The sequence below is a fragment of the Neophocaena asiaeorientalis genome, unplaced genomic scaffold (assembly GCF_003031525.2).
Source record: "Neophocaena asiaeorientalis asiaeorientalis breed wild unplaced genomic scaffold, Neophocaena_asiaeorientalis_V1.1 scaffold396, whole genome shotgun sequence".
Lineage (NCBI taxonomy): Eukaryota > Metazoa > Chordata > Mammalia > Artiodactyla > Phocoenidae > Neophocaena > Neophocaena asiaeorientalis.
Window position 1 is genome coordinate 2,784,171 of NW_020172455.1, and position 13,175 is coordinate 2,797,345.

Sequence of the window (13,175 nt, forward strand, 5' to 3'; positions counted from 1 at the left end):
CGCCTTCACCTGAGCCACCCAGACACACCTGGGCACTTCTGTCGCCCTGAGACAACAGGAAGGCTTTGTTCCCGGTCTGGCTGAGATGCTCCCCAGCCACCCAGCCACAGGAGACGTGACATATTAGGGGCTCTGTGCATCTTGGAGGGAGGGGAGGGACAGTGGCCATAAACCATCAGGCTAAACCTCAGAAGCTTCGTCAGCGCCCACCCTCAGGGGGACCAACGGGAGTCAACACGCTGCAAGACACCCGCAACGTCCCCAGAAGGCTCCGCCCTGGTGCTCTTATTAACGCAGCAGAAGCTGGAGGCCCCCCGCTCACCGAGGCAGTGCAATCATGGGGGCAGCACCCACCGGCCTCCCCACTGTCAGCAGGGGTGGGACCCCGGGAGATGCCTCCCAGGAGTTAGGGCTCTTAAGCCAAACTCTCCACGGAAGCAGATAGTTTTTGTTAAGTAAACGATGGCCATCGGGTCGGGAGAGTCAGGGTGGGACTGACTTCTCCATCAGCACCTTTCAAAGGGGAGCGCAGTGGACAGGCGCCGGGGTCTGGGGTCAGAACACCAGGGGCTCAGAGCACCCGTCGAGGGCAGTGTCCTGTAAGACGAAGCCACCCTGCCCAGTGGCAGATTTGGAAGAGGTATAGGGAGGACAGGTGGTCACCAAGCCGTTTCCAGGGCTGTCCTGAAACCCAAAGGTGTCTGACCTTGCCCAGCGCATGGAAGGCCACAGCTCAGGGCCCAGTCAGGGCTGGCGGGAGCCAGACGGGAAGGGACCCCACCCAGGGCCACTGGGCAGGGCGAGGACCCACCCAGCCTCCCGCCTCCGGAAAGGCCCTCCTCGCTTCGCTAGGGTGCAAACGCCGTGTAGCTTCACCCCAGATGGTCAGTGACGCCGGCCCTTCTCTTACCTTTGCCAGAGTGTCTGCTATGCTCACCAGCGGCTGCTTCGCAGGGTACTTGGCCATGTCCCATTCGAAGTGGGTCACAAAGGACGTTAAGTCTTCTGGAAGAACATAAACACATTGCACCAGACAGTGGACTCCCCGTCTCTCCTGAGACGCAGGCAGGCCAAGCATCCCCACTGAAACCGAGGAAGCAATGAGAGAAACGGAAGGACAGACTCAGGGCGCCTTCCCTCTCCGGGAGAGCAGACACTCCCCACGGGGGCAGAGGGCCAGGCCAACCATCAGCCAGGACCACAGGTAGCCCTACCCTCGGGATGCTGTAAAGGTGTGCTCCTGCACCCAAGCTCAAACTCTAGACGGCTGCCCCAGAGCCCCGCGTGTGGGAGGCCCTGCTCCCCCAGAGCCCCGCGTGTGGGAGGCCCTGCTCTCCCAGGGGGTGGCCACGACGTCGGAGATATTCTGTGGCACCAGACGAATCCCCTGTCTTTTCCAGTTGGTTCGACCACACTCCCAGCTGAGTTGTCAGTTCGAGGTACCGAAAGGTACCCCAGAGAGCCCCAAGCCAACCCCCAAGATCCCACAGCCACCATGGGTGCCACCTGCCCGGCAGATGACCATCTCCCTGCCTCTCCCACGTCCCAGCGCTAGACATGGGCCCGGTCCTCACACGCGTCTATTCCAACAAAGGCATTTTCAACATTAGCGAAATACTGGAGTTAGTGAAGGTGGTTTTTACCACCTGGTACAGATGTGCATTTGTCAGGGTACGTTCTTTATATAAAAGTGCATAGTGAGTGGAACAAATCAGTGTTTTCTCAAATTTTCTTTTCTCTCTTCCTTTCTCTGAAAGCAAGCCTAAACCTGTGTGCTCAGGGTGTTTGTGACTGTCTCTAACCGGCCGCGGGTGGAGGAAGGGGCTGGGAAGTCAGGCAGCGGCGCCTGGGGGCCCTGGGGCACGTTAGTAACCAAACCTCTTTGCACCTCAGCCTCCTGACCTGAGAAGTGCGTGCGCGAAGGGGTGTCCGCACACCTCCTGAGGGCCCTCTCTCCTCAGGTGAGCTCTAGGCACATTGAAAGGGTGCAACCCGGGGGCCAGCTGCAGGCTACACCCCGGTCCATTACCCCTTCAGTGTAGGATGCGCTAAGGGGGCCCCCAGCCTTGCTATCCTGGGTTCCCACCCCAGGTTATGTGGATGCCGGCCCTTCACGCAGGTGAAAAGGGACTGGTCACCGCTCCCTCAACATTCAGTCACCGCGACTGAAGGCCAGCTCACTACTGTGCTGGGGACAGCAGACCGTAGCCCCCTCGCCTTCGAGGCGCTCCCTGTTTGCTCGGGACACGAGTCAAACGTGACACCACAGTGAGCAGTGTAACAGAAGGCTGGCAGGGGCTGAGGAAGGAGGGGGAGAGCCCACACCTGCCTCCTGTCCTAGGGGGCACTCCAAGGGCTTCGTGAGGACCCCGTATTCACGCAGGGATGGCATGGGATGAAGTTTGCCACGTGGCCGGTGAAGGAGGACGCCGGGCATCGGGCGGGGTGGACTGGTGAGCGTCACACGCGGGGCATGAGGACTCCCTGGGTCACGCTGATGGAGCAGGGAGTGTGGACGGAGGGGGAACAGGAAGGCCAGGCAGGGTCAGGAAAGTCACGTCTACACCTTCTCCTGTGGCGATACAGACGCCAGGCCCGCCTCCTGAGCCCCTCACACATGCCAGGAGTGGGACACGCGTCACTCCAACCTCGACAGCACTGCGGAAAGGTCACCGAGAGGTCAGGACATAGCCGGGGGAGGACACTGGTGCTCTGAGGAGCCTTCTCTGGGGCTGTGAGGGAGACGGAAGGGAAAGCTAAGAGGGGCCCATGCCCGGGGAGTAGAGGCAGGGGGCCGACAACGGCACGCAGGGACGATTACCCCTGGGGCACGACGGAGGCTCGGGGTACACCTGGGTTTCCAGGTTGGGTGACTAGGTGAAAGGAGGGTATGCTCACTCGGCCAGGCAGCGGGGAGCCGGCAGCCTGGGAAGGGGCAGAGGCGAGCGGAGACGGGCTCCGCTTGGGACGAGCTAAGTCGGATATTCGGGTCAGTTAAGTTCCCGCACGGCAGATGGAAATGAAGTGGGGCTTGGAGGAGGGAAGTGGGCTGTGGGAGGGAGGTCAGCAGCATGACGACGCTGGTGATGACCATTACAGTAGCTGACGCTGGCTGGTGCTTTACTGTGGCCTGGACGCATGAGTTATTTCAGTTCATTTACCCTTCAACCCTGTTCAATATTATTATTATCTCCATTTCAGAGATGAGGAAACTCTGGCACAGAGTAAGTCGTGTAACGTCCACCAGAAAAGGAGACAAGGAACGTGGAGGCCAGGGAGGACCACGCCCCTTCCCCGCCCCGGCCTCGGGCAGGAGCGGCCACACTCTGGGGGGACAGGGAAGCTGCCGTTGTCGGCATCTCCGCAAGAACCACACTCCGATACCTCTGGTCTCCTGACTTAGAGGGTCCTTCAGATTCCAACGGTGTTGGGATTGACAAGAGGGCCTCTGAGGCACCAAGGGTGGGGCCCTGACCCAAGTGGACTAGTGCCCTTATAAGGAGAAACCATAGAGCCCCCACGTCCCCCGTGCTCCCACCAAGCAAGGGCCGTGTGAACACACAGGGAAGGGAGCAGGTTCTCACCAGGAACCACATCCGCCATCACCTTGACCTTGAATTTCCAGCCTCCAGAGCTGTGAGACATAAACATCTGTGGTTTAAGCCTCCAGTCTGCAGTATTTTGATATGGCAGCCCGAGCTAATACAGATTTTGGTATTAATTTGGTTATTAATATGGATTTGGGGATTGCTACACTAGGGCAGGGAAATGACTTTGTAGGAAGGATCCAGGCCTCGGAGGAACCGCATTGAGGTCTGGATGATGGCAGGGGCGCAGTCAGAGGCAGAACTGACGGTCGCAAAGGACTCCTCGTGTGCCAGCAGTCACCCCGATCCTGCTACTGGACCCTACTGTGGGCCAGGCCCTGGGCAAGCACAACGGTCACACACCTCCCATGCGGTCACATGCTGCCCGGTGGGAGCCATCGCCCACCACACAGGCCAGGGAACAGCCCGCCCTAGGCAGGTGCCAGGCAGATGTGGGCTCTAGAGACTCCTGCCTCTGCCCACCCCAGACCCCCTGGGCACACCACCACCCAAGCTAAGCCACCCCCGACCCCTCACTCTCTCTCTCTCTGCTGCTCTTGTCCTAAACATCAGGCTGGAGACCAACTCCCGCAAGCCTGCCCAGCCCTCCTCCCCCTGCTGGCCTGAGCCCGGGGATGCTTGCCGCATCACACCAATGACACTGCACCATCGCCCGTGCTTCCCTTGCTCTTTCAGCCTCCTTGAGGGCAGGTGATTATCGCTGTGTCCCCGGAGCCTGTGACAGTGCCCGGCAGGGAGCAAGTGCTTCGTATGAGAATCTGCCTATTAACCCTGATTATTGTACTAACGCTATCCGGGCTGCTTAGAAGAGGTACATTTCAGACAAGGTCTCGTGTCCGTGCACTTTCACAAACTCCAGGCTTTTACGGCGCTCAAACCAAAGAGAACGCGTCCCTCTTCTCTACTAGAATGCCTGTGACTCCTTTAAGACTCAGCCCCCCTCCTCGTGGAGGCTCCTAAACACTTGGTTTCCATCACAGCACGTCAGGCACTATGGGTCTGGTCCCCAGGCCGTGAGCTCCTGGAAGACAGTCATCGCTGGATGCCCAGCACCCAGCACACTGCCTGGTACTCGACGGCCAGGCACGCGTGTCTGATGAGTGAGACAAGGAGACGGTGAAGGTCTCCCGACAGAAGCCTCCAGAAACCTCTGGTTCGTGACTGTGAGTTCTTCCACCTCCTCTTCCAGGTGGAAAGCACCAGCCCCAGCTCCAGACACTGCCCCCTCCCCGCAGCCCCAGCTCACGCATCCAAGGGCCTTGCCGTCTCTGCCTGAGGACGCCCTCAGCCTTAGAAAGCGGCAGCCCTGGGCCCTCCTGTGCTTCCAGGACCGCAGCCTCCGCTCCGCCTGCCCCGGAAATGACAGGCTCCCGTCCCCTCCCCTCTCCCCAGCTGAAGTCCGGAAGCCTGGTCTCGAGGGAGCAGTATGGGGCTTGCATCAAGGGCCTGTGAGGTCAGACCACGGCCCGGGCAGGCTCACTTTGAATCAAAACACGCTGTACACAGGCGGTTGCCCTTGAGCAACAATGATGTCATCTAAGAACCAAAACAAGGCCTTCCCGGCAGCGGCAGAAAGAAGGACCTGTGACCACACGGGCAGCCAGACGGGCCTTCAGGTGGTTCTGACTCTGCGCGCTCAGCCTCTGCCGCAATCAGAGTCTGTGTCCTTCCACGCTCCAAGCGCAGCGAGAGGCAGAGAACCAACAAAAACAAAAGGTGCCCAGGCAGAGCAGAGAGCCGACAGGTGAGAAAACCAAGACCCAGGGAGGCGAACTGCCAAGGTCACAAAGGACCAAGCCTGACTGTTCCGAGGCCAGTACTGCTGGCCCTCCAGCAAACACAGCCCAGAAGACTTGGGGGTACCCTCAGGGACATCAGATTAAAATCCCACCTGCTGGGGGCAACACTGAGTTTCTCCAGTGAATTCTCTCAATCACTAGTTCCCTGGGTGATCTGCAGAAGAAAAATATTTCCCCATCCGGATAATATCAGGAAAGCCTGAGACAAACTGTCTCAAAGGTCTCTTGACTGCAGTACTTTTCAGAGCCTTTACTACGCGTGCATGAGCAATGTTCAGCAGCCGGCCATGAGCTCTGCCCTAGCGTCCTTGACCTTTGTTCGCACAGGGCTGGGGTACGGGACCAGCTGGAAGTTGTGGGCACCCAACTCCCAGGCGGCCTAGAGATAATGGAACACATACGAACAAATGAAGCTGAAATCCCACCTCCTGAGAGGAGAAGCAGCGGCTCTTAGAGTCGTGCCATTTGGACTGGGAATGGATACGATGTAATAATAACATCTAATTTTAACTGACGTGAATTTTGAATAGAATGTAAGCATTTTGATCATTATTGTAATGTGAGCTCAAATCCTAGAATCCTCAGGACCAGGTTTTTATGTAGAAAAGTAGCTCTAGGCCCTAAGTCTGCGCTTCAGTCTAGGGCCCTATGAGTTACCTGCTGGGAAGTAAGATCAGTTCATCAATTGAACAAAATAATTTTTTTTGATTAGCCTCGGCAAGAAATCTTAGTGTAACTAACAGATTGCATTTGGGAAGGCATTTTGGTGACTTCTGATCTGTAAAGATTTGTATTCGTCCTAAGAGGATCTGCTGGCTTCAATTCCACCAGTCTGAGCAGGCTGGACAAAAAACCAAAGCAAACGACACCTTCGAACAGGGAAACCAGAAATGGCCTGTTTGAGCACAGGGACTCTCCCAGGAGGGGCCTGAGAGAAGAGGGCTCCCTGTATGAGCCAGCCCCCAAGAACAGGCAGGAGGACGCTAGGGACAGCCACAGCAAGAAGCGAACCACAAGCCAAAAGACGCCCAAGTTGATCTTGAACTCCAGGGTCAAGGCATTCACCACTCCAGGAGACATGCAGTGCTGCATGCCTTGCCTCCCTCGAGGCAAGGGAGATGCAAGGAAGAGCGGGGAAGGAAAAACAGTTGCTATCTGTGTTATATGGATATCGTGACCACGCTACGAGATTGTCACTTGAGAAATCCATCGTCACCTGATCACCGTATCCCTACAACCAGACTGAGATTCCACCTTCCCGGGGACATGCGGGTGGCACACTGAGCACGCACACAACAAACAACGCACAACCTACTCTTTAAACATTTCATTTTCTCCTTCAAACCTGCAACGTAATAAGGTGGAGTTATTAGACTGCATTAACATACAAAACTAAGTTCAGATTTGGGAGTACGAACATTTCCATGTATCAGTTAAAACAAGCAAAGAAAAAGCTTTCGAATGTTCCCAGGAGGGAATTCCCTGGCGGTTCAGTGGTTAGGACTCCACGCTTCCACTACAGGGGGCACGAGTTCGATCCCTGGTCAGGGAGTTAAGACCCCGCATGCCACATGGCGGCCAAAAAAAAGAAATGTTCCCCGAAGGGAAAAGACTTTAATTTATATGTAATAAATGATATAAATAAATATCAAATATAGAATATATGTTCTCATTTTCAGTATACTTATGCATAGAGTCATAGGTCTAATTATCTCTACAGATGCTGAAACACCTAATTCTAAGGTTTCCAAAGCCTCAGAGTTTTTTTTTTTTTTTTTTTTTTCCGGTACGCGGGCCTCTCACTGCTGTGGCCTCTCCCGCCGCGGAGCACAGGCTCCGGACGCGCAGGCCCAGCGGCCATGGCTCACGGGCCCAGCCACTCCGCAGCACGTGGGATCCTCCCGGACCGGGGCACGAACCCGCGTCCCCTGCATCGGCAGGCGGACTCCCAACCACTGCGCCACTAGGGAAGCCCAGCCTCAGAGTTCTTTGTCTTGCACGTTTTAAGTGCACTCAAATTGTTTGTACACTAATTCATGGACCAAAACATCCTTGGAATCTAAAGATTTACCCTGTTTGCATAGGGGAGACAGAACGCCAAAGGCAAACGTGCTACCCAAAGTGTTTTTGGTCCATCTCTCCTCTGCCTACTGCGTACAACTAAAGAATCCAGTCTGAGGCATTCCCAGCAATGGAGGCATTTTTCAGCCTCGTTTGGTGAAAGGGATAAATCGGTTGGGGGGTGGGGACGGAATACTCCATGCGGGATCAAGTGGAGGCTGATAGACAAGGTGGGTGAGCCAACCAACCATTAAACCTCATTGAACCCATTTTCATTTCAAATTTCACTGAGGAATTCAGCTACAGGTAAGAAATGTCAGATGCTTTAGAAATGAGACAGCAGGATTATAAGCTTGTAAAGGGGCACGTCTTCCAAACAGCGGTGCCGATGTGTCAGTCTGGAGCCTCCGTGGTACCTGCATCATTTCAGCCGCCACTGTGTGGTCACATCTGAGGCCACTGATGGACCAGAATGGGCTGGGAAGGCACCGTCATAAACGCACTTCAGGAACCTACCTCCATTGGCCAGGAGGTTCTCCTGGACCTTCCCCTTTGCATCCTCCATCACTTCCACCACACTCTGGGCCATTCTCTTTATGAGGCTTTGGGGAAAGAACGAAAAGCCAGTTAGAGTAGGAAACTGCCCTCAGAATACTCCCACAATCTGCTGGCGGCAAAAGGACCAGAGTCACCCTTTGGGAGAACAATCCGGCAATACGCGTGGAGAGACGCAAAATGCTAACCAGTATTTAAACCAGTGTTTCCACTTCTGGGAAACTATCTTAAGGAAACAGGACAAACAGAAAAAGCTTTCTGAATAAAAAGATGTTCTTCGCAGTAACGTTGCTGACGGCGAAAAACTGGAAGCCACTGGAAGGTTTGACAATAGCGGATTGTTTAAGTGAAGGACGGTATACCCAGCTGAGGGGTTATTAGCAGCCACTGAAAATAGGTTTACAAGGAATTTCTAATACCGTGGAACAAGGCCTGCATTATAATGTTACGTGGAAAGAAAATAAGATACAGACTTATACAGAGAGTATGGCTGCAGCTATGTGGAAATGCTCTTCCTACTTTACATATTTTCTGTTCTAATCCAGTATTGCTTTTATAATTAGAAAATTAAAACTTTCTAAGTCTTCAGAAAACATACTGAAGGCTCCAGAAAGTACGAGAAAGGAAAGGAAAGTATGAGACTTGGAGGCAGAAGGGCTCAAGTTCACTGTGGCTCTGCCAAATGTATGACTCTGGCCAAATTTATTTCATCTCTTTGAGCCTCAGTTCTCTTCTCTGTAAAACGGGATGATACCCATTTTGCGGGATTGTTGTAAATATTAATAGAACTAATCAGGCAGGAGTGTCTGGTGGCAAAGAGTGTCCACTCCTGGAGGCCCATCAGTTAGAAGTCCAGCTGGCAGCAGGCCAACCAGGATCAAAGTCCTTAAAAGCTCTGATGATCTACATCTTTGCCTCAGGCGCTCTCTACTCATTCTCCTGGCTCCCAGGAGGGAGCAGGTGTTTGCAGGCAGGAGGATGAGGTCACTGAATTCCAAATGGAGAACACGGTTTTCTGCTGATGCAGACACTGGCCATGTGGCCACTCAGAGCGTGGAGCCCAAGGGCCTAGGGCCCCACACAGAAAACTGAGGCAGAGGGCACTGAAAGGCCCCAGCTTAAAGAAAGAGAGGGAGAGAGGGAAAGACGGAGAGAGGGAAGGAAAAAATGACGGAGTAGGCAGGGAGAGCAACTTGTTTTCGCATCTAACTTATGTATGTTCGTGACCATAAACTGAAAAATGCAAGTATAAAATAATTAACAAAAAATGAAGGGGCTTTCCTGGTGGTGCAGTGGTTGGGAATCTGCCTGCCAATGCAGGGGCATGGGTTCGAACCCTGGTCCAGGAAGATCCCACATGCCGTGGAGCAACTAAGCCCATGCGTCACAACTACTGAGCCTGTGCTCTAGAGCCTGCGAGCCACAACTACTGAGCCCACGTGCCACAACTACTGAAGCCCGCGTGCCTAGAGCCCGTGCTCCGCAACAAGAGAAGCCACCGCAATGAGAAGCCCGAGCACTGCAATGAACAGTAGCCCCCGCTCACCGCAACTAGAGAAAGCCCGCGCGCAGCAACAAAGACCCAACGCAGCCAAGAATAAATATAATTAATTAATTCATTAATTTTTTTAAAAAATGAACAACCACAGTCTCCCACCCAAAAGGAAACACGTGCTTTGAAATCTGGCATATTTCCAAATACTTAACACTTCCACAGTTTATATTAAGTTGAGGTTCTCTTTTGTTTACCAAGTCCTCTATCACTGTTACTGAAACATCACAAAAATTCTCGAATTTTTGTGATGATTATCATCCCATTTTACAGATGGGCGACTGTGGCCCAGAGGAGCAATTTGCCTCCCAACTACCCAGTTTGTCTGTGGACCCCAAGGCTCTAGGCCACCTGGGCTCAAATCTCCACAAATGTGTTGGCATTTCTTAGGATAGCAGCTCTGCATCTTACTAATGACAACGGGGCAAGTCACCTAGCTTATCTCATTCTGTTTCCTTGGCAAAATGGGGGTGATGTTCCTCATCTCACAGAGTTCGGTGCGATGCATATCAAGAACCAGGCCCCCGGGAGCTTGTGGTAGGTACCTTCAGATGAGCTCTCGGCAGCCTGATGGAGGCGTCTGGGCTCTCTGCCCTCTGGTTCCCCAGTAGATTCGATAGGAGACGGTGAGGGCAGGGGTAGGGGGTACAAATCTGGTTCCCTCCCAGTTCCAGTAACCTATCTCTCCTCATCTCCTATAGCCTAGGGGTGTGGCAACCTCTCTGCGTCTACCTGGGTTCCTGTACCATTCCTTGTGCTTCTCAACAGCCCTCATACAACTACACGCTCCTTTCTGAATAGACCTTTCTCAGATCATGCTAATTGGAGTGTGTCTTCTGTTATTTGTTAGAACCCTGACCCTATAAATTCATTCGCTCATTCACTCATTCATTTAGCAAATTCCAGACATTAATCAACTGTGTGCCAAGCACTGATTAGAGTGCCGTGAACCTAGATGCTATGCACAAAGCAGCCCCTGCTCTCAGAGAGCTTCTTTCTAATGCTGTCAAGGGCTCCTCTTTATCATTATTATAGCGACACATGCAGGTTGCTGTCTCTTATTACCATATCCTCTGTCACATTTTGAGTAATTTCTTTACGTGAAGGAAGTAGTAACTGCAGCCCCAATGGCAATGCCTGAAGCATAGCAGCTGTTCAGGAAATGTTTGCTGAATGAATAAACAAATGTCATAGCACCTAAATAACACACATGCTTCCTTCCTAATCGACCTAAAAGCAGAACTCCCTCGTCATTCTGTTAATGACTCTTTGCTGTTCCCAATTCTAGCCTCCAAGAAATGTTTAACTATAACAAGCATGGAGGCACACCTGCCCCTAGGTGTGTACACCACCACGGAACATCTCAGAATAGCACAGTCTGACGAAGCTTAATTGCTGGAAAACTTGCTTGTTGCACATAACAAAAATTCCCTGACTTACTGTGATCATTAACTACAGTCATCCGTGAATTGTGGTATGACAAAATCAGAACATTTTTCTCATTGAAAGGAATCTAAGAGTCTAGATGCTGTTTTAAATTTACTTTTTTCACTTTACAGTTCATTGTGAAAACCTTTACACGTCACGGTAGAGCTTCCTCATTCCTTTCATTGACTGCATAGCATTTCATTGCAAGGTTGTATCATAACTAATTCTCTCGATTGAACGTTTGGGTTGTTTACGCTTTGAATGATTTTGCAGCAAAACATATATGTTGCCCATTTGTGCAGGCACATATGTAGGATAAATCGCAGAGGAGTAACTACTGGAATACAGGGTGTGAGCACTTGCAGTTTTAACAGATAAGGTCAAATTATCCGCCAAGTATACAGAGCCAATGTACCCTCCCACCAACAATGGATGAGAGTGCCTGCCTCCTAAATCCTTGCTAATGTGACGGATCATGGATCTTTTTAATCCCTGCCAATCTGATAGCTGAAAAGTTCTATCTCACTGGTGCTCCGACTTGCATCTGTTTGATCATCGATGAGGCTGGACATCTTTTGATAGGTTTATTAGACTCTACCGATGGCTATCTTCTTCTGGTAATAGAGTGTTCATATCTTTCACTGGTTTCTCGTCATTTTTTTTTTAGAAAAACATCGATTTGTAAGGGCTCTTAGGTGTTTTGGGGACTCAATTCTTGAGACGCTCTTTTGAGCTAGATAACATCCCCACTCTGAAGATGAAAGAATTAAGACTTAAAGAGCTAAAAGTCCCCCTACAGTGAGTTATAAGTGTCAGAGCAGAAGCTGAGCCCAGATCTACATGACTCCAAAGCCATGCTCTTCAATGCTTGTCTAAACTAAACTCTGGCTCCCACCTCTAACACAAAAGCTTATACTAACCCACAAGGGAAGATATAGAAATCATATTTTTAATTAAAAAAGCAAATTGCAGATGGTGTGCAACCTTGATTGGCGTTTGTTTGCACTGAGGCACCCGACAAAATTCATCAACCTGTTCATACAAGATGTACACATTTCACTGTATGTACATTTTACCTTATAAAAAATTTTTTTGATGGCCAACAGGCACATGAAAACATGCTCAATATCACTAATTATTTGAAAACTGCAAATCAAAACTACAATGAGGTATCACCTCACACCAGTCAGAATGACCATCATGAAAAAGTCTACAAATAATAAGTGCTGGAGAGGGTGTGGAGAAAAAGGAACCCTCCTACACTGTTGGTGGGAATGTAAATTGATATAGCCACTGTACAGAACAGTACGGAGGTTCCTTAAAAAACTAAAAATAGAGTTACCATATGATCTAGCAATCCCACTCCTGGGCATATATCCAGAGAAAACTCTAGTTAGAAAAGATACATTCACCCCAATGTTCATAGCAGCACTGTGTATAAGAGCCAAAACATGGAAACAAACCCAAATGTCCATCGACAGACGAGTGAATAAAGAAGACGTGGTACATATATACAATGGAATATTACTCAGCCATGAAAAAGAATGAAATAATGCCTTTTGCAGCAACATGGATGGACCTAGAGATTATCATACTAAGTGAAGTAAGTCAGAGAGAGAAAGACTTATATGTGAAATCTAAAAAAATGATACAAATGAACTTATTTACAAAACAGAAACCGACTCTCAGACATAGAAAATGAACTTACGGTTACCAAAGGGGACAATGGGGGGGGGAGGGGAAAGATAAATTAGGAATTTGGGATTAATATACATAAAATAGATAAACAACATGGACCTACTGTAAAACACAGGGAACTATATTCAATATCTTATTGAATAACCTATAATCACCATTACATTAACCTATAATGGAAAAGAATCTGAAAAAGAATATATATATATGTATATATATAAAACTGAATCACTTTGCTGTACACCTGAAACTAACACAACATTGTAAAATAACATTCAATTTTTAAAAATTGGTAAAACAAAGAAAAGAGAAAATATTTTTTTACAAGATACTATCTTTTTTTTTTTTTTTGGCCACACAGCATGTGGGATCTTAGTTTCCCTACCAGGGATCGAACCCGTTCCCCCTGCATTGGAAGTGCAGAGTCTTAACCACTGGACCGCCGGGGAAGTCCAACAGATACTATCTTTTTTTTTT

General features: G+C 50.6%; 1 protein-coding gene across 3 annotated transcripts in view; it reads right to left on the bottom strand.

Moving 5' to 3' along the window:
* ATP6V1C2 (ATPase H+ transporting V1 subunit C2) overlaps positions 1-13,175 on the bottom strand; it is a 56,645-nt gene that overhangs the window by 18,736 nt on the left and 24,734 nt on the right. For all 3 annotated transcript variants that reach the window (XM_024737702.1, XM_024737704.1, XM_024737703.1), the window contains exons 4-5: positions 7,985-8,070; positions 911-1,005 (exon numbers count right to left, since the gene is read on the bottom strand). In XM_024737702.1, coding sequence (XP_024593470.1) covers positions 911-1,005; positions 7,985-8,070 — 181 coding nt within the window. The remainder of the gene's footprint in view (positions 1-910; positions 1,006-7,984; positions 8,071-13,175) is intronic.